Below are 21607 nucleotides of genomic sequence, written 5' to 3' on the forward strand. Positions count from 1 at the left end.
GGCGGAAGAGAACGGCGTCATAATCGTCGACTGGCCGCCTTATTCGCCCGACCTAAACCCTATTGAAAATCTATGGAAACTGCTCAAGGAAAGGATATGCAAGAAGTATCCGGAACTATCGTTAATGCCGAAGAATTTGACATCAATTCAACGGCTCTGCGAGGCCGCTGTGGAAGTCTGGGAGGAATTTAATGACGACCTCTTGAAAACCCTCGTCGAGTCGATGCCCCGCAGACTCGAAGCCGTTATTGCAGCACGCGGCTGGTATACTAAATATTGATATATATGGATAGAATCCTTACGTTCTAGCGAATCTAATGGTCTAGTTTATTTTTAAATTGGATTTAATTTGGCTGCGCAATTCGCGTTTTTAATAATGTCGTGATACTTGGGAATTTGGTGTTTAGTGGGGCTCGTCTTCACTTTTGCTGACCCACTGTAGCTAAAATGCCTAGCAGCCACACAACCCCAACCGTAGAGGAATCGTGGCAGATCCGGCACTCGAGAAAAATTTGACGAAGGTCAAAAGCTAGCAACTAGGCATGTAATAAAGAATGCTCGCCGGGACTTTTCTCGACATGTTTCCCTTTATGTGCAGGTAGATACCTTAATAGGTAGTAAGTTACGCTGGATGTTTATTAATGGCACAAGGACTAACACCCCTAGGAGCTTTCTCTCAGCTGACTAGCCTTACAGCTCCCGAGATGGCGCCATCTTCACGGAAAGCTGCCGAGCCGCCGGTATAGCTGGCCATTCACCCCTCTAAGGATACTGCTTGAATCAAGGATGGCACCCTATGAAGCAAGAAATTAATTGTTCACGCTTGAAAACTTCCCGTGCCGCCCCACAGGAACGGGATATCGGAATGTTCGTATGGAGCGAATGAGACGCTCCACTAACAATGACCACGCTAACTGTTGCAAGGAAGAGTTGGCTTTCCTTAATAGGAAATAACATAACGCATCTTTTGCCTCGTCTCAATATGTGGTCCAGCCTCCCTATCAGATGAAGCCAACATGAATGAAATTGTTACTTCATGCCAAGTTATTTCAAGACACGCAACAAGAAACCTCGATTACAAATGTGAATCTTGTCTCTGCCGCTTATGTGATACCTCGAATCGCTTATACTAGTAGCCGATTGACTCTTGTAGATGTCTGGAGATGTTATAACCGCATGCTGTACGAAGTAAATCATGGAATAGAGCCTCACGTGAATTATTAACTTGTTAAGTACACACAGCCATAATGGCTTCGAATCTTCCCAACGTGACCTCCTCCTCGCAGAAAGAGTCCTGTGAAACTACGCCGTACGACTCTTCATCATTGACAGAAGAGACAGCCAACAACAATGCCAACGCTGGAAAGAAATGCGCCCTCCCAAGTCAAGATGCAAATACCTTTAGAGAACCAAAATCTCAGACGCCGGGAAACAATGACCTGGAGAGTGGACAATTACCGGCCCTCCGCGCTACCGTTTCGCGAGCAACAACTATATCGAAGAAGCGAGCATACACTTTCATGATACTAATTGTCCTCACGCAAGCGGTACAAATGTTTGCGTATGGTGCTGGTATCATAGGGGCATTCACGGTTGGACACGCGGTTGGAGCATCAGACCTCCAATCCACGTGGATCGCGGCAGCATATCCTCTTACCCAAGGCTCATTCGTCCTAATCAGCGGTCGGCTGGGTACTGTCTTTGGTCATAAGAAAATGTTGACGCTTGGAGCATCCATTTGGATATTTTGGACATTGGCTACGGCATATGGAACCAACATCGTCGGCATCAGCATCATGAGAGCTCTTGCGGGGATAGGAGGTGGTCTCCTCGTTCCCAACGCTGTAGCTCTTTTAACAATCACATTCCCTCCTGGCAGACAACGAAACTTGGCACTAGCACTCTTTGCTTCTATGGGACCAGTTGGCGGCGCTGGTGGATGTGTGTTCAACGGCTTCTTCCTTCAGTGGACAGACTGGACATGGCTGTTCTTCTTCTTGTATGACCTCCTCTATACTACTCCAAAAAGCGAATGATAGAGCTAACCTTGGATTGTAGAGCTGTTCTAGGAGCTGTAGTTTATGGAGCAGCAATCATTGCTGTACCAGATGACGAGCGCTTAGATCCCGAGGGAAAAATTGATTGGACAGGCTCATATCTCGGTGTCGCCGGACTGGTGCTGTTTAATTTTGTATGGAAGTAAGTGACACCCCCAACCATACCAGTTTATGTTCAATACTAATGCACATACTTATAGCCAAGCTCCCATAGTCGGCTGGCAGGATCCCTATGAATACATACTCCTCATTGTCGCTATTGGTCACTTTGCAGTGTTTTTAATCTGGGAATCGAGGTGGGCAGTCAGTCCAATCATCCCATTTGAGATCTGGAAAGTACCATCCTTCGGTGCACTGATTGTCGTGTGTTTCTTTGTCTTCATGAGCCTGGGTATATACATCTGGTACGTCACCGTCTTTTTGGCGAATTTGCGGAATTGGGATCCTGCCTTGCTGGGATGTTCATTCTTGCCAATGGCTGTCAGCGGTACGGGCGCTGCCTTCTTTGCAGCATGGGTCGTACGCAAACTGCCAGCAGAAATGGTGGTCTGTATCGGCGCTTTGGGTGCAGTGGTGATGAATATCCTTATTGCAACGATGCCGATTCATCAAACATTCTGGGCGATGGTATTCCCCGCCATGATCTTGGCAGGATGTACAGGAGACATGGTCTTTGCCGCTGGCCAAATCATCGCCAGTAGCATCGTGACGAGAAAGCACCAGGGAACAGCGGGGTCCCTGATAGGGACTCTCTTTACATACGGACTAAGCACGGGCTTGGGATTTGCCGGAACGGTCGAGATTTACATAAACAAGGATGGAACAGATCTACTGGGCGGTTATCGAGGCGCAGCTTACTTGGGAATAGGATTTGCAGGAGCAGCCATAGTCTTGACTCTTCTATTTGTCAGAATGAAGAAGAATACGGTCGAGGGCTGGCAGGGAGAGGATGCTGGGACTGCCGAGCCAAGTGAGTGAGACAATGCTCTATACATTTTGAGATGACAGGAAGACCAGTGGTGCGCTTATTTAAAAGAAACTGGATAGATTAAAAGCAAAGTCTGGGATTGATACATAGCGTATATGTTGCCAATACACGAGCACATAAGTAATAATAGCATATAGCAATAATATAAACTGGATTGCATTTCACCAGAAAGTAACTTTTGACGCTCCTATGTAGTCCCCCTCATCAAAACCAAGGAGTAAGTTCCATCTCATTCACACCTGAGTAGCATGGCTCGCAATCTGCTCTTGCAGCATCTCGATCCAAGCCTCGTGATTAGCATCCCTACCCAGAAATTCCTTGAGCAATTCCATATAAGAAACCACATTGCTTCCTGGCACCAAGATAATCTCTCTATATCGTCGGAACTCCTGACGGAGCTCATGAGATATAATATCGTCCACATTAGTCTTTGTGGTGTTTAGAGCCCCAGAAGGCAATAGTGGCTCAAACTTTGTCTTGAAGATGTCGTAGCTGAGTGATCGAGATCTGCACTTATGTTAGTGTCATTCCAGTATTATGGAAACGAGAATTACTCACGACAAATAGGTATAATAACTTGTATTGTATCCAATTGGGAAACGAAAGCGACAGAAGCCGTGAACAAAGTCGGGTGCGTAGCCAATATCCTCAGGGCCACTAACCAAGCATATCTCTCTACGCAGCTTGTTGAACTCTGCCGCAAGATTCATGTCGCAAATCGTCTGGTGATCAGGAGGCGTGTGAATGAGGAGGTCAAATGTGCTAAAATGCAGAGTCGAAAGTTGCGCAAGCCCCGTATGCGCAAACTGATCAGCAATCAGCCTCTCAATCACGTCTTCCGGCAGTTTCTTCTCATTTTCTGAATCCTCTTCCGTCAGGTAGTGACCGGATATCGCGCGCACGATGTGCGGATTCCAGAATATGTATTCCAGCATAATACTTGGAACCTCGACAAAGTCGCGTGGGACTGATGATCCATGGAATCGCGCATATTTGGTCTTTGAAGTAAGGTTATGGATCGTGTGACCAAGTTCATGGAAACACGATACAACCTCATTAATCTTTAAGAGGCTTGGACGGGTGGCGCTGGGAGGTGAGTAATTTGTCATAAAGGCAGAGCAAGGATAGGTTCGCGACCCGTCCTGCCGTTCATATCCCTGATACAAGAATCGTCGTTTAGTAACCGTTTTCCCATATTTGGACCAATGATTGTAGACTCACTGGCCTCATTTTGAACATCCCTTTGTGGCCGTATTTGTTATCTCGTGGGAATACATCCATATAGAAGTATCCGAGAAAATCGCCCCCTTCCGCTATGTCGTCCCATACAGAGTAGGCATCTACTCCCTCATACCACGTAGTAATCTGGGGGGCATCACGCGGGTACTTGATAAACTTCACCCCGAATATGGCACCCAAAATATGCATCATTCTCGGAACGCATCTGTCAAGGGGAAAGTATTCAGCAACCTCGTTTTGGTCCACTTGCAGGGATTTATCCTCTGCTAGGCGTGTGAAAAATGGTCTATCCCATGCAAAGAATTGGCCAGATAAAGGCCCATCTTGGGATTGCTCTTGTTGGACCTTTTCGGCCTTCAAGGCCTTTAGAGTCTCAAGTTCACGCAGACCTAGTTCTTGTAGAACATTGCGGATGCGGTTCAGGAAGTGGACGGCATCATCAGTTTTTAAGATTCTGTCACTCTCTCGCAATTCAGCGTGATGCTTGTAGCCGAGTGCACGAGCAACTTCATCTCTAAGCACAAGGAGCTCTTTGAGGTTAGCTCCATTGAGCTCTTTTGCCCGATTTTCCATGTCTAACCACACCTTTTGCCTCGTCTCATCTCGCAAGGCATGTTGCATCACGGCCGTATAATTGGGGATCTTGTGATCAATCCACCTCTTATCACCATCTTTCTTCCATCGGTCCAGGTGAGACTGCGGGACACCTTGCAGTTCGTCTAGTGTCAGCCATAAACCGGCGACGTCCGAGTCGAGATTTCGGAGGTGCTCCATCTCGAGCTCGTCGATCCTAACAAGACTCTCCTTCACTTTAGCTTTCACAGCCTCATCTGTGAGCCCCTGTCCCGTTTTGATGAATTGACTTCTCAGCTTCTCCACATAGAGAAGCGACTCCGGGTCAAGAGACTCGTTTCTCTGCCAGACAGCATCAACAACTTTAAAGATATCGGCTCGAGAATATCTTCCGATGCTATCACGATTCAAGATTTTTCTGGCCTCTTTGGAAGCATCGCGAAGCTCTTTTAAAGGAGACACGTTATGAAGGAACCCAAGCTGAGGGGAGATACTCATCCGATCATTTTCATTGCGTATCAAAGGGAGAATGGCGCCGTCAAATGTCGCCTCCTCGGGGGATATTTGAGCTACAGCATCCCAAACTTTTGCCGATGTCGCTATCAGAAGTTCAGCTTGTTCAACTATGGACGCAGCATCCAAAGTGAAGTCTGGTGGTGGTTGGGGGGGCTGAGGGGTCATGTCGAGTTTCTCTTATACAACCAAAAGAGCCATTGAGTAATATTGCTGTGAAAGTAACGTTATTGCGTCGACTTAGATTAGATATATATATGAATTCAACTCCGTAAGTCCGAAACAATCTAGATTAGCCGTTAAACTGTAAAGCAGGAAAAGCGGGGGAAGGAGGAGGCTGTGCTGCATTAGAGTGATCGACACAAGCTCTAATACTTCTCAAAAGAGTAGGAAGTCGTTTTATGGCGCGTCAAATGATTCAAAAGAAAGACTCATATTATGCAACCAGTTGTAAAAGACTCAGAACGCGACATTAACATCCAGTTGAAAGCTTAGAAATGGCCGGATATTGCGGCATCGCGGCATTGAGCACCCGGCTTGGGTTCAAGAAATGTGACTCCTTCCAATATAAAATCGTGAATCCTACCAAAGTCAAGTATTGCGTGATGACTTGAGATGACCAATGATAATGTACTCGATCATGATTTGATAATGTTAATTACTATAATTATACAACTACACACATACACAGATTGAGCGCGAGAGAAAAAAGGAGATGTGATAAGAACTTTAAGACAACAGTTAATAACTAAACTCATACACCTTTATTTCGTATTTTGTATAACACCCGAATCCATAAGTTTCCACAGAAAACACAAGCGCCCACAATACAAACATGGTCAAAAGCAACAAACCCTCATTTCCTGCTAATACTCGGCAGCACGAAACCGTCTGAATCAAGAAAGCGGATGGTCTCACCAGCTTCAAAACGCCGCAACTGCTGCGTCCAAAAATTAATCTGATGACCCAATCCCAGAGCAATAAGAAGTCGTGCCCATTTGGGCAAGTCAGACAGTTTCTCATCCCTTTGCAATTCATGAAGTAAACCAGCAGCCACTTGGCTAAAAAACGGAGTGTCGTGTGTAGCAATCGCTACAATTCGGCACGAGATCTCGACCCAGTTCTTGATAAACTCGGTGTCGAAACTCATTGGTGGGTACCTAAATTCGATTGTTGTTTGTGATCTTTCCAGTCTGTCCGTACCATCACAGCCATAAACATCCCACTCGCCTACAGACTTTCCATCTTTTGTGCGGGTGCATATCGCCAAGCTAGTCTTTCGGCCTATATCTGTAAGTAGTCCGGTAAAGAGCCTCCATGTATTTGGTATCTTCCAGATATAGTCCAAAGTAAGGTACCACTTATAAGCGCTGTAGTGGTTCCACACGGCCGGTTTTATTTGCGATGGAAGGATCGGCAAGTGTTTGAGTAAGTCTGCAGCTGTATTATCTTTTGTGATCGAATAGCAATGTCTAACGGCGTCTTCGGCATCGATTGCAAAGCAGGACTTATCGCCTATATAGTTAAACCAGGTAGGATCTTCGGCACGAGCAGTGGAAGAAAATGCTGCAAAAAGGGGTTGCTCGAGTAGCATGACCAACGTCACTGCTTTCTTGGCGATACTCAAAGTCATACCGGTTTTGACACCTACATGAATGTGAAGGCCGCACCTTTTATGTGTTGAAATGCTGAGATCGGAATTTCGGAGAGCTGAGAGGATTTGCCATGTCTTCGAAAATCCAGATTTGAACTCTTCATTGTCTAGAATGGGTGAAGTAATCTCAAAGTCATGAGCTATCCTCTTACCGAATTTGTTTTCTGGAACACTGAGCATTTCTCGTTTGACGTGGAAATATAGATTCTCTGAGTTGCTCTCGGGCGTGAATAGAGGCGTAGCCGGAGTAAAGACTCGCAAAGCGAAGCTGCAAAATTCAGGAGGAGCATCCTTACAGATGCAACAGGTTGAAGTTTCGTGATGAGCGCATTCAGCGGCTATGGGTAAACCTGGGGCTTGGCGTTTAAGACTCAATGCCAACTCACGTAACCTAACGGTTTGCAGTCCGGCCGAATCAGATTCTCCTTCCTGTAAGTGTACAATCAGCTCGAGTTCCCAACCAAAGGTGATCATGTCAGAATTGGCCATCGTTGGCAAAAGGAGTAGCGATATGTTGCAATGATACAAGATACTATGAATCGAATAATTGTTGGATTAGTCAATTGGAATACACAATTCAAAAGTAATGCTAGGTACACGGGGGTAATTTATACATCGGCATCCCAAGAAAAAGTCGTTTCATCCATTGAACATGAAAGGTTTTCCCATTTTACCATCCTGTCAAACCAAAATTCACTCTTGAAATGCTAATAAGTTCATTAACAATAATAGCACACTGGATTTGCGTGATATAAATAGTCATTGGGTACAAAGAAACAGGCATCGCTTTGCTTTTGCTTTAACGCACGGAACAAACACATACAGAACACCTAAATGTACGTTCAATATGGTCTTCAGGACATGAAATACTGTACAAGTCATGCGCAAGACAACTTTGGTGAATATACATTAAGTCAGTCTTTTGTCTCCAAACACTGCTACATATCTACATATCTTGATCAAATATGGCCAGGCTACAATAAGATTGCAAAAAGCGCAGTATGAGCATCATAAATTCGTGGACAATTGCATTTATTAAGTCATTGGTCTGTATACAATAGCTACATGTTCCCATATAATTTCCATGTTCCTAGTCCGACAAACGGCGTTGTTTTCGCCATAGATGGAAACTCCTGTCGCTAATGACGAGATTATACTGGGCTCGTGCAGAGCAAATCTTGGCCAGCCTGTGAGAAAGTTGTAAGTATTTAATTTGTCGATTTGGCCGTTTTAGATATACGTGGGCCAACTTACTACTGGGATAGCACAGCAACGAGCCCGTTGGCCTATAGCGGCGCACACAGCCGTGAAAGACGCGGCATCAGTGAAAGGGTTGGGTGCTAAGTCGCGAACAGTCAGCATCTTTGATCAAAGCATCTTATGTACCTTGAGCAATTACTTACGATTGGCACAATCCAAGTCGGCAACGCCAAGCACATCAGTGGCGCAACACTGGGGGGTAGCTTCGAGACCGGCAGGACAAGGTGAGGTTTGACGCTTCACGTCAGATGAAGGGGCCGCAAGAACGCCAGCAACCAACAGAGTAGCAACAAAAAAAGACTTCATTTTGAACGAGTCGTATTAAGTATTAAAAAAGCTGAAGCTGAATGTGTAAATGTTGAAGCGAGTGGATTGTAGTGTTTGTTGTCTGATTTGCTTTGTGAATCTGAACAACTTAGAGGCAGGTGATGAAGGGGTATTTATATCCAATTTCATGTTCCTAGTATCACCTTAGTTGCCTACAAAGGCTAGAAAGAATTCTTTGTTGTCAGAGGTTGCATCCTGCTTCGCCATCTGTCAAATCAAGATGATAGCTATCCTGTTGTGCCTGAATTGTTGAACCAGGATCTAGATGTCAGCGGGCCTCGGAACAATATGCCATCATGTCTCAATCATCAATCAAGGGTTGCGACTGTACAATGACGCTAGGAGCATATGGAGATGGTTGGTAGGTGGCGAGTGACGATCTAAACACCAACAACCGCTTTGTTCCGCCGCTCTTCAACGAGTGACTTATTTATAGATAGCTTTCAATTAAACTTTGTTCATTTGCCACTTCTCGTTTGTGTTTCTAGAAAGACTTCATGAATGAACATATTTGGAGACTTGTTTGAAGTGACACTTTTCGACATCACTACCTCAATTGAACAAAGGTAATAACAAACGTTGAACAACTCTACGCATCAGTCTACGTATCTTACAATAGAGCTGGGTTATCGTTCGGAATTAAACTCGCATAAATGTACACTCTCATCAATCTTACATCCCAATTGGTTCACCATTTGGCCTGGAGTCTCCCGTGGCAATTCCTCAGGGGCGCATATCCCGACAGCCCGACCCCAGATGAGCTGAACGGACCATTCATGCCGGCCAACGTACATTGGCCAATAAGCCATCATATTTCATCTAGCTCTTTAATGAAGAAACAAGCTTTTACAACACCCACGGGGTAGATGCCGTTTCAAGGAAGCTTAGCTACAGCCGTTGGCTGTTGCACCATGGGCAAGGGGCAAGGGGCAAGAACAGAAACAGGAAACACATTTGCTCAACGGAGTGCATGGCTTAGAACTTAATTAATCTATTGTAGATCCTTTTCCAATTGAGTCACCTTCATTACTTTTATTACTTGATGCCGCTCGAGTGTAAGCGGGAGCAGCGGGAGTAGCATGAAACCACCAGCAATGCAGGTACACCTCATTCCGGAATAGAGAAATGACGAGTCGATCCTGTGGCTGAGCATTTTGAGGTCGATATCAAATGAGTGTTACATGCTTCATACTCCATCCAGATAGCTATGATGGAGATGCAATCTTGAATGAATATACACTTTCCTTTGTTTAAGTCATGCTCAATCCCACTGAGCAGTTACCACATCGCCGAGATGTGCAAACAAGCAAACACTTAGTATAAAACCACATTCTACTGCGCGAATCTATAATCATGAAAGCAAGCGCATAGAGCCATGCGTCAATGTCCAACCACTAAAAGTGCTTGCTGGTACCGGGACGTCGGCTTTTTACAGGGTAGCGTCATCCGGCACGACGGCATTCACACAACACACGCGGCAGACGTCAACTGTTATGCTTCTGGTACTTTTCCATCACTGCCCAGTTGTAGCTAGCCAATAAGTGTCATTCCTGGGATGCACCTTGTTCCGAAGGGGGCAATTTTGGTGTGGCGTTACCTGTGCTGGATAAATGAATCCCAGATTGATGAACTCTAGTGATTGGTGAATTAAGCAACTTAGCACGGGTGTGCATGAATTGATCGTCGCAAAAGCTGGTAGCTCTCGTATGTCTTCTACGTAATTCTTGAAGATCACTGTCCTCATAATACGTGTTGATGCGTTATTCGAGCATGTAGCTCTCCGTACGCAAGACTATTCAATTGGGTTCAATTTTAATTTATTATTCTACCCATAGTTTTCGGCACGATCAATGGCTCTCATAATACCGAGCTTGTCATCGGGAATGCCGTTGTTAGAAGCAACTCCGCTCAGCAACTAGTAAAGCAGCGTCACGACCGCCGATCTATTTATCCTACGAAACTTCCAAGTTTATTGGCGTTGCTTGGTGGCTAGCTAGTAGTTGGATACTCTTGATCTGCAGGGGTTGTTATGTTTCCATAGCATATTTGCATATGTATTAAGGTCTATCGATCAACCATTCGCTACCGGCTTCGTAATTCTAGCTCCGCGCTTGAACATTCTATGATGATATCCTTATGCGTCTTATTCTATTTTTAACCGCCAATACAGTAGAAGTCGAAATTGGTGTCGCATTTCCATTATAACGAAAGCCATCCCACGCGGGCCATGTATGGCGCGGTGTGGCTTGTGCTGTGTAGATGTCGAGACGCTCTCTACATCATTAAACCATTAAACGCAGCCTACCATTATCCCGAAATATCTCGATTCTGGATTCTGTCGGCCAGAAATTGGAACGTGGTCTTCTCCCTAGGGGATGAGTAATGGGAGCGGGGAAATGTCTTACTCTCGGTGCCTAATCCACGGAATGACAACCCGAATGAATTCTCTAAATCTGTAGTTTACATTATCAAGGAAGTCAACAATTGGTTTCACACTCTTTAACAACCTGAATTTTTCCAGTTCTTTGATCATATGGCGTCTGCTTTTAGCGATGTTTGACCTCTCTCCATTCATTGCGTACCGCCCTTTGCGACTAATAAACGGCGGACGTAACTCAACATTCCTTGTGGAGGTGATCAAAGCCAGGCACTCTGAGTTACGAAGGAATGCGTTGTGCGTCTTGAAAATACACCAAGCATCACCCCCCGATGTCTCGTACCAGCAAGAAAGAACCGCCAATAGCCTTTTGGCCATGTCTTACACCGATCCGCTGTTGACAGCTGCTGCATCTTGTGAAGTAATATTGGCTCGCCCCTGCAGAAAGTCCATCAAGACCAGATATCCCCAGTGCTTTGGTAGTGTCGAAGTACCAGTGGAGCTTCTTCAGGCAGCCATGGAAGAGCGTGGATGGGTTGAGCCGGGTAATGGAAAAGAGAACCTTTTCCACGCGCTGTTATTCGAATACATTCCCAATCTTGAGCCTCTAATGCCAAAGGATGTCACGCCTGCCATCGCCGCGGAGACGCACCTCGTTCTGAAAACAATCCATGCGAGTAACGTATGTCACAATGACCTCGAGAACTTTAGGATACACCCCGAGATTGGCTTCCGCAACATCTTTATACAGCAATATAGTAGGAATGTTTATATATTGGACTTCGATGCTGCCAGGATAGTTGATTACTCTCCAGAAGGCCAGAATCTCCTTGATGAAGAAGCAAACAAACTAGATGGACTATTCCAAATCATTCTTTCAGGCGAGGATCAGCGCAAGAGATTCCCTAGAGAAGTGCTTCGGCTAATGGCCGAGAGGCAGATGCAACAGTAGGGATGACTCAAAGTAGCTTGTGCTGGGGTTAAACAATTCACTTGACCAAATATGAACAGAGTTCTACTTGTGTCATCCAATTTCGATTGCTCTTTACTGTCTTGTATCTACAAGCGCAATACGATTAAAATAGAATACTTCTCATTAAACTCATTGTATCATTATGATGCGATTAGCCTCTGCATTTGCATAACGAAATGGGAAAAAACCCTTGCCACAAACTGGGGGGAAAAACCCATGACAAGGCCTTGCAGTAAATCCCAGCCTTCAAGCTACCACGCACAAAAGTTGATATTTAGAGATACTCCATTAGCAGTCCATGACCCTCCATTTTTATGTCCATGGCAACCCAAAATATTATTGTATGCATCCATACAAACTTGTGCATTCTCAAAATTTCCAATTTTTCCAATACGGGCAACGTTGCCTCCACCGTCAGTCAATGTGTTCCAGTTACCGTTAAGCGTGTTATAGTTCTGCCGGCACCAGTCGGATGCGTGAGACCGCAATGTATCGTAGTTGATACAGAAACTGCCGCCACTCTGTGCGTAACATTCGGCGGCTTGCGAGACGGAAGCCATCCCGATGACTGAGAAAATAACAGGCCAGTAATGCATGATGGCGATCGATGAACTCCTAATTTAAATGTGAGATACAACCAGAGAGTTAAACTGGGAAAGAACTAGAAAACGAACGTGGTATGTTATAAGCAGCTGTCTCTACCAGGTGCGTTTCCTGTTGTCTGGAGGTGATATATGCTGGTTCTTGTTTCTGGACTTGGTGATTACCTTTTCCTCGAGCAGAATGCCATTTATATAGTTATATGCTTGTACATAGAACCTTAGCCTTCTCACGTCACTTGTCTTACAAGTCATGTCTAGATGTAACCAAGAGCTTTGACAGGACCCTTGCCTTGACTTAGAAATCTATGAAGCGCTCCATACATCTTAGATATATGACTACATAGCTGTGTAACTTATTCATACCACGTAATTTGTCTTACATATTATGTCCAAATGTACCCAAGAGCTTCGGCAGAACCCTTGCTTTGACTTATGAGTTAGAGTCAATATGAAGTATGTCTTAGACATGTGGCTATATCCCTGACCATTACGCCTGGTGGGATAATATGATTTACTTAAATATTACTCATGAACAACGAGTGACTTACTTAGCTAGTATCTCTTGATCAGTGCAGTTCATCACTGCCATTACTCGCGAGTGCTATACTACGTCTTTCTACTGTGACTAATTGTCCCGGTGCCGAGGTTTTCGGTTATGCAATGGTGCCATTGTGTTCTCTTATGTGACGAATGACGCTACTTGATCCAAAAACGAACGGAGTTTGCGACGGCTGTCCCGAAAGGATACACCACGATGGGGCGAGGTTTGCACTGTAATAGCCACAGCTCCAATACCTTGGTCTAATCAGAAAGAGACTTCACAGAGCATATACACTTATCCTGGTCCTACTATATCGAATTACTAAGATCCTCCATAAAGACGCACCAAGTCATTAAACTGTATTTCTATCTACATCAAGAGCGAACAACCAACGTAACAAAATTCGCAACCTCATTCTCCCTCCAGTTATCTATAAACTGTCCACTCGCAAATTGACCGCAATAAAAATTTAAGACAGTCAACGGCTACAGCCGCCCTGGTTCCCCATATGCCCCAGATTTTCGATTGGTCCAGTCTACTCTTTTTTCCAGCGTCTAGTGATTAATATGTCATCCCGAGACTGTCTCAGAACTGTCTCTAAAGCGGAATTACGTCGGGTGCTACATAATAGAAATGACAGCTGCTATGTGCCCCCAATGCCCAAGATCTCCGCCTCCACGTCGGGACGTCGGGGGTGGCTTACTGTATCAGGGGGAAGCATGTCTCCCGTTTGTGTCACACCAACTCAGAGCAACCTGCGCAAACTTGTAAAGGCGGTGAATACATGTAGTCTATCGCGCATCGAGTGTGTTCCAGCTCATACTCTAGCTGTAGATCCGCCAGCTCTGTTCTTTATCACCCTGTGAAATTCGGGTCCGACGCCATTCATAGCCAGCATGCTTCAATTGGTAAACGAATGAAGTAAGTGTATGTATATTATTATCTATATGTATGCGTTATGAGCCAATGGAAATACCGTTCTATCATAGCACCCAAATTATCACACACCTAGCAATCACGCTGCGAAACCTTTTGTCCAACTACAGGAGTCCTATTACAGCCGCGGCGACAGGGCAACCTCCCAATCCCACATAGCGGTGCGCAGTGACAAAAATTAGAGTCTGTGTCGCTTTTTCAACTCTCAGTTTGCAGCATATCTCGACCTAGCCCGTAACTTTTCTCCGAAACCCCAAAAGATAAAGGGCGCCGGAATACCCACGCCAATGCTGATAAAGGCGAGAATGCTAGTCCCCCAGCCATAACCCAGGTCTCTGTAGAGATACGGAGCGAAAAGAGGGAATCCAAAGCCAGCCAGGCTGCGGAGAAGTGCACATGCAGCCATGGCACTGGCCGCGTAAGTCGGATAGCTGTCCACGGTGTAAGTCTGCATGCCCTGTAAACATCCCAAGGTCCCTGCCGAGCAGATGGCAACACCAATGTTGGGCATGATCCAGTGTAGCCGCGCCTGTACGCTCCAGCCATACCAGAATAGGCCGACGGAGACCATAATCGATCCGATAAACATAGCTGGCATTCGGAATTCGGGCCGACCGTTACCGTTGTTCTTCGTCTTGAGGTTGCGATAAATTCGGTCGATGAAGAAGAAGTTGAGAATAAGACCTGTGAAAGAGCCGATGGCGATAGAGAGATAGTTCAGTCCGCCTATACTCACACTCTCGCCATACCATTCCGTCCAAATGCTTGGAAAGGTGGCGAGCATCAGATATAGCGTCCCAAAGAGATACGCCATGTAAATCGCAATGACCGTAATGATGGGCTGCGTCGTGAACATGCGAATTGGTCGTTCCACAGCTCCACCAAGTTTGCTGATAAGAGTTTCCGGCTCGGCATTTCCAGTATGCAGTTTGTGGTTTCCTGTAGTTTTCACAAGACAATCTCGCTTCCTTCTTAACAGTGTGCCTGGGTGTGACTCGCGGAGCCATAGTAAACCTACGGCCTGAATAAACACCGCTGCAGCGCTAGATGACCAGAATACCCAACGCCATGTACTATACTCGGCAATGAAGCCCCCAGCAATCGGTCCAACAACCGGACCCAGCAGCGGTGCAAGAGTGTAGATTCCCATGGCCTTTCCACGTTCATCAGCGCTCCATGTGTCACTAATAGCACCTCCTCCCAGGGCAAGAGGAGCGCTTCCGCCGATCCCAGCCAGAAAGCGAAAGACAAATAACTCGGCCGGGTTCTGTGCAAACCCACAACCTAGATTCCATGCCAGATACCATATATTGCTCAACTGTAGCAGACGTACACGGCCGTAAAGCTCAGATGCAGGCCCGAAGAACAATGGACCAACGGCGTACGCCAGGATGAAGATGGAAAGTGCCAACTCAATCTCTAGGTTGCTGTTCATGTTGAGATCTTCGCCCAGTTTGGATAGAGCTGGCGCAATCATGGCCGATGAAACAGGGGAAATGAATGTAAAGAGAGACACGGCCACCGTGTAGCGCCATTTGATCTTGTTTGGCCAGTTCTTTGGGTTTTCCGGGTCTTGTGGTCCATCCCAGGTGACGAGATTGGGATCATTGATGCTTTCAGCAGGTGACTTTGCTGCCTCCAAGTCTAACGGTTTTTGGTCCATTGTAGTGGAAGTTCTTCCCAGATAAATTATAGTAGAATAATTAACTCTCTAATATCTACTGGCATTTCGAGTGCTCTTATATAACGTTTTACTCTGTATAGAACTGCTTAGATGGAATTGGACGCCACCAGCCAATCGGAGCCATGGATCTAGTTCGGGCCCGTTCCGTCTTCCGTAACTACATCCGTACCACATTCATCGAACTTCAAACTGTTTCCGTTACTTCTTTCATTTGAACCGAAGGGGACAAAGGATTTCCATAAGCCTGAACCGTGTCCAACGGCCGTCAAGTGTTCCGATGCGTACTCGACCTGTACCAATTGCTCCCACGCCCAACAAAACCCCGGTTGAGCATGGGAATGGGGATGGCGACTTAGAAGCCACCCGCACAATGCCCTACACCTGTCAACAGTGTGTGCGCAGAAAGGTCAAATGTGACAAGATACTCCCATCATGCTCAAGCTGCGGCAAAGGCGAATTTGAGTGCGTCTATCAGGCACCGAACCCCCCGCGAAAGCGGAAGCGGAAGCGAACCGAGGACGTGCACGAGCGGTTGGTGCGATATGAGCGCATCTTACAAGAGAGAGGCCTGCTCTCTACATCTGATGACAAACAGACGCACGAGGTCACGCAAGACCCAGTCTCCCCAGTGGGGAGGACTGGTGAATTGCTCTCTGGTGACGGCAAATCCCGGTACATTGGCAGCAGTCTCTGGCTCAACACTGGACCAGTCAACATACATGAAGTATCAGAGGATGAAGATGAAGATCAATTTGTTCAACCAGTGGGCACAAATTTGTTCACAACCGATCCAATAAGCGGTGCGTTGCTTGGAGGCTCGCAGACGCTCGTCCACTATCATCCCAGCCACAAAGACGCAATGAAGCTTTGGATGGCGCACGTTGAAAATGTCGAGCCTATTTGCAAAATCCTACACATTCCAACAACGGCGAAAATGTTCGAGACAGTCTCTCAGAAGCCATCCACAGCATCAAGAGCAGATGAGTGCTTGCTGTTTGCCATTTACCACTTTGCCGTATTCTCCATGTCGGATGAGGATTGTATGCTCGAATTTAAGCAGCCACGCATTGAATTAATGTCAAAGTACCAACACGCTGTTCGGCAAGCTCTTGTCAATGCATCGTGGCTTAAGACAACAGAAATGCCAATCATTCAGGCATATGTGCTCTTTCTCATCTCGATCCGCACACAGACCGATCCTCACCTATTCTGGATGTTGACTGGTATCGCAGTCCGCATCGCACAACGCATGGGACTCCATCGAGATGGAGAAGGTCTCGGCTTATCCCCCTTTGATGTTCAAATGCGGCGGCGGCTGTTCTGGCAGCTTCTGCCTCTCGACGGATACGCTGGTCAAGTCTCGGGCACTGGCATTTCCATCTCACCCAACAGCTGGGACACCAAACCACCACTCAACATCAACGACGCGCAGATCTACCCTGGTATGACGCACCAGCCAGAAGAGCTGAATGGTGCTTCTGAGATGATTTACTGTCTCACGAAAGCAGAGCTGTCCAATTTGTACACACGAACCGGGGTCGAAACAAAGGATGCCGGCGGTACGATTCAACTCAAGGCCAGTGGAGAACTTGAGACGCTTATCAACGAGGTCGAAAGCACTATTGAGACCAAATATCTCCGGTACTGTGATATCATCAACCCACTGCACTTTCTGGTACTCGGAAGCGTGAGATCTGCCACCAATGCAGTACGGCTACGCAACCGAATCTCCCCACTAATGAATAACACCATTGGCGATCCCGAAAGGAAACAGCTCTGTGATCTAGCTCTGAAGATTCTTGATACCGACTGCACGCTATCTGGTAACCCGCAATTAAGGAGGTTTCGATGGAAAATCAAGGCAGTCTTCCTCTGGGATGCGCTAATGTGTGTCCTGACCAGCCTGGCAAAGGTCGGGATTTTTTCACCCATGGAGCGCAATAGCATCTGGAGCAAAACGGCAGACGTCTATTCGAATCACCCTGAGTTTCTCGACGCCAAGTCAGCGTTCCAAGCTGCAGTTGGAAAACTAACGCTTAAAGCTTGGGCAGTCAATCCACCGAGCGATTCGACGCCCGAGCCGGATTTCATCACAATCTTGCGCTCGCAACGCAAGGCCAAGGCCATCGGCGCTCCGGAGAAGACTGAGCATGGGACACTCCATAAAGAATGCGGAAGAAGTTTATCCTCATTGAACGACTCACTTTTTGGCAGCCCTGGTGAAGCGGACTTTGACATGACCAGTGATTTCAGTCTTTTTCCGGCGGAGTGGCTGTTTGAGGATCAGCTTATCGGCTTTTGAGGTTTTGGGTCCGGATGACCAATTTTGCCTTTTTTGGCTCTTGAAATTTTGGACCCTGATGACCAATTTTACCTTTTTAGGCCAGAACCAAATACCGGCATCCTTAACATGACGGAGATAGGATCTATAGTAGTACCGGTAGATCTTGTTTATTTGTAAAGGAACGGAGTTAGGATTTGTTTCAGTAAAAGTACTGAAGAGAGATGATGGATTATTTGTCGACTCCGTATTGATTAGCGGATATTCTTAGAGAACACCCGAATGGTATCCCTTGCAAATAAAAGGGGGAAACTTGAAATAGTTATCTATGATTACGTATATATAGTATTCATATAGCATCAATCTTTGCCAAACCTACTTCGATGCTCATATTCAAGGCATTGTTATAATATATATTATCCATACTATTATTGACTATATTTGCGCTACGCAATCTTTACTTGACTTCTTTTTATAAAAACAAAATCACCAACATGAAGACTTTACAACATTTATGCTTTGTTTTTCTTCTTTCTTCGGCCTGTGCATTCGAGTTTTCACCGTCAATTCCAACTTTCTATCTCAACCATGTTGGAATTTCTGTTTCAAATCTTGCTTTACAACGCAATTGGTACAACCAAACCTTGGGCTTCAGCAACCTCCTTCAATTCGTCGGTCCAATGGAAATACCAGCAGGAACTCCAGCTATAACACCTTCCTCATCTCAAGCACAAACAATTCAGTCCGTCAAATTACAGAACCCAAGAACAAGCGCAATCGTCGAACTTATACAGCTCTCGTCTTCGACACACAGCCCTCGATTGAACACATCGTCGTTGACTGCATCGGCCGTTCAAGGCCTTTTTCATTTTGCATTTCGAGTTCCAAATCTTAAGGACACCCTGTGGAGGTTGCAAGAAGATGGTGTCCGGGTGGTACAGCCGATTGCAGAGGGGGCAGACGAGATAAACAACGTTAGCACTACGTTTGCCTATATTTCTGATCCTGAAGGGAATCTTATTGAGTTGATCGAGTTTTGCTGAGTAATATTACTTATTCTCAATGAAGATTTGTTACGAGCCAACTCTTATGGTCGCAACAACAGGCCTACAGTGTCGAGAGCTTGTGAAAGTGGGAGTGGGCCGTTCGAGTCGCTCAGCTGTTGGACAGGCCTAGAGACACGATTCACCGCTCACTTACAAAGATTATATATAAAGGTACTCTTCACAACGCTCGTTTACAGTAGAATATTTTAGTTAGCCTTATGTATAAATACTGTACTAATTACGGCGCTTGATTGACGAAGGTGTCAAACCACAAGCCCGCTCAAAATGCATTCTTATTATAATCGCTATTTAACCAACCTCCGACACCCATTCAATCTTTTACTGTACATCCAGTACTTACTGTATACATATGTGTTCTAGAAACAGTCATTTTTGCGTGCAGCAAGAGCGGTCAATTGGTGGCGCGTTGTCTCGACCCAAGTCAATTACCCGATTCGGGTGTCAATAGGCCAGCCCTCAATAAGCGCTGGCCTCACCTTTTACTCGCAATATGTTTGCTGGCAATTGAGTTTCTCTGCATACCTTATACAAGAAGCGTACTCGTATTCAGGTACATAATAAATCTATTCACTTGTTTCGTCTTGTGTTTTTGTGGGTTTTCAGGCACGGCCGTCTCAGCCTCAATGGGGCAGCTGAGGCTGCGCTGGTACCTGGTGATGATCTTTGATCCGATGCACCTGGCGTTGTCTGTTGCACGAAGAATGGACTGAAGATTTCATGGCATGTTCTTGGCAAAAAGATGAAGATTGTTGTAATATTAAACTGCAAATTGCAATCACCCAACTTCACATGGTTCATCGTTGCCCTGACCCAACCACACCGACTACAGCCTCAACATTCAACAACAACGAAGCCTCTGTTGAACAAACTTTCTTCATGGACTGACTAACAGCGTCTTTTTCCACCAACATCGTCAAGTCCAACTGAATACCGGACATGGCAAGCCCGCGTGCCTTGAAGAAAGCGGTCCACCCGGCAAAGCGGCGGAGAGGCTTATTGACAAACACCATCAATAACACCAGTCAATAACGGAAAGTGGACTTTTCACCTGCAACTCCGGTGATCTGAGCTTTTCATCAGGAAAATGCGGAGAGTGAAAGTAACTCCTCCAGATGAGATGTTGAACATATATATCCTTCCAATGTTCTCATCTCCTTCATTGCTTTCCCCTTCTTCTCCATCTGCGGGCCAGTCTCTTGTCTTCAAATCACCACTTTATTATTCTCTTCGGCTCCCATCATCTATTACCCAACATGAAGTTCCTCGCCACCGTTGGCGTCCTCGCTTCTGCAGCTATCGCTGTCCCCAACCCCGAGCCTTTCTGCTCCCAGCCCGGCCAGCCCTGCTGGAAGGTCACTCGTGCGGCCGCGGCTTTCGCCGACTCTATGAAATTCGTTGGCGGTCTCGAGTCCCGCGACGAGCACGGAATCCCCAACGAGATTGCTCTGTCCGCCATCAATGGCCTTGACCAGCTCTCCACCATGATCCTCTACGCCTCTGAGGACCCCAGTGCCTTCCGCCCCTACGGCGAGAACGGAACCGAGACTGTGCCTTACAAGCGCGACGCCGCAGACCAGCTGGACAGGCGGTGGTGCTACCGCGTCGGAATGCCTTGCTGGATCCCCAAGAGAGATGCCGTCGTCAATGACGAGAAGCGATGGTGCTACCGCATCGGAGAGGGTTGCTGGATTCCCAAGCGAGGCGAGACCGAAATCCAGGAGGAGAAGCGCGAAATCCAGGTCGAGGAGAAGCGATGGTGCTACCGCATCGGAATGTCTTGCTGGGTACCCAGGAGCGATGCCGAAACCCAGGAGGAGAAGCGCGAAGTCGAAGTCCAGGAGGACAAGCGATGGTGCTACCGCCCTGGCGAGCCTTGCTGGGTCCCCAAGCGAACCGACGAGATCTCCGAGGAGAAGCGCGGGTGCTTCCAGAACGGCGGAGACTGCCAGAAGGCCAAGCGTGTCGCTGAGGCCGTTCTCGCAGCCACCATCGAGGGCGATGAGAAGCGAAGCGTCGAGGTCGAGTCTCCCGAGAAGAGAATGTGCAACAGCGTCGGCCAGCCCTGCTGGAAGGCCCAACGCGATCTTGAGCTCATCCAGAACCTGGCTCGCGCCGCCGTTGAGGGCATGTACTAGATGTCCGAATCACAAATGTATGTCCCCTCCCCCCCAGCTCGACATCCTAACCCAAAGATTGCTAACATACCATCTCCAGAATGTCAGTGAGTGCATCGCCAGTCAGCAAATGATATGCAACATGGATGCACTTCTTCTTCACTTCTCCTGAAACGAATTGATATAATGAAGGCGGGAGCCGGTTCTCTCGAGAAACGAATTCCGTTATTATTGGGTATATAAACACCTCTCGCCTGGGTCCTCACGGACCAGTAAGGCATGGTATGATTACGATGGTTATGGGTTTCATGTTGCGTAATATAGTTAGTATATATCGTACAAAACAACGAATGATTCAATGAATTTGATGCAATTCTGTCCACTTGGTGAAAATTTCGTCGTAGAGACATGAACTTTGACA

At 46.5% G+C, this 21607-nt stretch overlaps 10 protein-coding genes across 10 annotated transcripts; 5 read left to right on the forward strand and 5 right to left on the reverse strand.

Annotated features, from left to right (window-relative positions):
* Positions 1-1247: 1247 nt before the first annotated feature.
* On the forward strand, positions 1248-3158 carry M431DRAFT_17355 (hypothetical protein; the record flags this gene model as incomplete). Its single annotated transcript, XM_024913050.1, has 3 exons — positions 1248-1999; positions 2059-2199; positions 2258-3158. 3 exons carry the CDS (start codon positions 1248-1250, stop codon positions 3033-3035), a joined length of 1671 nt encoding a protein of 556 aa, XP_024773599.1. The 3' UTR covers positions 3036-3158.
* A 441-nt stretch (positions 3159-3599) lies between these two features.
* On the reverse strand, positions 3600-5538 carry M431DRAFT_87002 (hypothetical protein; the record flags this gene model as incomplete). The annotated part of the gene is made up of 2 exons (XM_024923751.1): positions 3600-4202; positions 4267-5538. 2 exons carry the CDS (start codon positions 5536-5538, stop codon positions 3600-3602), a joined length of 1875 nt encoding a protein of 624 aa, XP_024773600.1.
* A 688-nt stretch (positions 5539-6226) lies between these two features.
* M431DRAFT_495883 (hypothetical protein) lies at positions 6227-7498 on the reverse strand (the record flags this gene model as incomplete). Its single annotated transcript, XM_024917425.1, has 1 exon — positions 6227-7498. The coding sequence occupies one exon, from the start codon at positions 7496-7498 to the stop codon at positions 6227-6229; it is 1272 nt and encodes a 423-aa protein (XP_024773601.1).
* A 677-nt stretch (positions 7499-8175) lies between these two features.
* Positions 8176-8590, reverse strand: M431DRAFT_86900 (hypothetical protein; the record flags this gene model as incomplete). The annotated part of the gene is made up of 3 exons (XM_024923734.1): positions 8176-8211; positions 8279-8364; positions 8428-8590. 3 exons carry the CDS (start codon positions 8588-8590, stop codon positions 8176-8178), a joined length of 285 nt encoding a protein of 94 aa, XP_024773602.1.
* Positions 8591-11106: 2516 nt separating this feature from the next.
* Positions 11107-12368, forward strand: M431DRAFT_508973 (hypothetical protein). Its single transcript, XM_024919203.1, has one exon. The coding sequence runs from the start codon at positions 11164-11166 to the stop codon at positions 11938-11940; it is 777 nt and encodes a 258-aa protein (XP_024773603.1). The 5' UTR covers positions 11107-11163; the 3' UTR covers positions 11941-12368.
* On the reverse strand, positions 12116-12846 carry M431DRAFT_508974 (hypothetical protein). Its single transcript, XM_024919204.1, has 2 exons — positions 12636-12846; positions 12116-12576 (listed from the first exon to the last, which is right to left on the reverse strand). The coding sequence occupies exon 2, from the start codon at positions 12555-12557 to the stop codon at positions 12213-12215; it is 345 nt and encodes a 114-aa protein (XP_024773604.1). The 5' UTR covers positions 12558-12576; positions 12636-12846; the 3' UTR covers positions 12116-12212.
* A 1281-nt stretch (positions 12847-14127) lies between these two features.
* On the reverse strand, positions 14128-15760 carry M431DRAFT_508975 (hypothetical protein). The gene has a single exon (XM_024919205.1). It carries the CDS (start codon positions 15701-15703, stop codon positions 14246-14248), a length of 1458 nt encoding a protein of 485 aa, XP_024773605.1. The 5' UTR covers positions 15704-15760; the 3' UTR covers positions 14128-14245.
* A 334-nt stretch (positions 15761-16094) lies between these two features.
* On the forward strand, positions 16095-18026 carry M431DRAFT_6202 (hypothetical protein; the record flags this gene model as incomplete). The annotated part of the gene is made up of 1 exon (XM_024921605.1): positions 16095-18026. One exon carries the CDS (start codon positions 16095-16097, stop codon positions 18024-18026), a length of 1932 nt encoding a protein of 643 aa, XP_024773606.1.
* A 473-nt stretch (positions 18027-18499) lies between these two features.
* M431DRAFT_555292 (hypothetical protein) lies at positions 18500-19112 on the forward strand (the record flags this gene model as incomplete). Its single annotated transcript, XM_024921417.1, has 1 exon — positions 18500-19112. The coding sequence occupies one exon, from the start codon at positions 18500-18502 to the stop codon at positions 19046-19048; it is 549 nt and encodes a 182-aa protein (XP_024773607.1). The 3' UTR covers positions 19049-19112.
* Positions 19113-20325: 1213 nt separating this feature from the next.
* Positions 20326-21207, forward strand: M431DRAFT_86570 (hypothetical protein; the record flags this gene model as incomplete). The annotated part of the gene is made up of 2 exons (XM_024923700.1): positions 20326-20619; positions 20893-21207. 2 exons carry the CDS (start codon positions 20326-20328, stop codon positions 21205-21207), a joined length of 609 nt encoding a protein of 202 aa, XP_024773608.1.
* Between the last annotated feature and the right edge of the window lie 400 nt (positions 21208-21607).

Source organism: Trichoderma harzianum, assembly GCF_003025095.1.
Source record: "Trichoderma harzianum CBS 226.95 unplaced genomic scaffold M431scaffold_7, whole genome shotgun sequence".
In the NCBI taxonomy this organism is placed as follows: Eukaryota; Fungi; Ascomycota; class Sordariomycetes; order Hypocreales; family Hypocreaceae; genus Trichoderma; species Trichoderma harzianum.

Coding starts and splice junctions, on each gene's coding strand:
- M431DRAFT_508973 (XM_024919203.1), top strand. CDS start 11,164: ATGTTTGACCTCTCTCCATTCATTGCGTACCGCCCTTTGCGACTAATA.
- M431DRAFT_508975 (XM_024919205.1), bottom strand. CDS start 15,703: ATGGACCAAAAACCGTTAGACTTGGAGGCAGCAAAGTCACCTGCTGAA.
- M431DRAFT_508974 (XM_024919204.1), bottom strand. CDS start 12,557: ATGCATTACTGGCCTGTTATTTTCTCAGTCATCGGGATGGCTTCCGTC.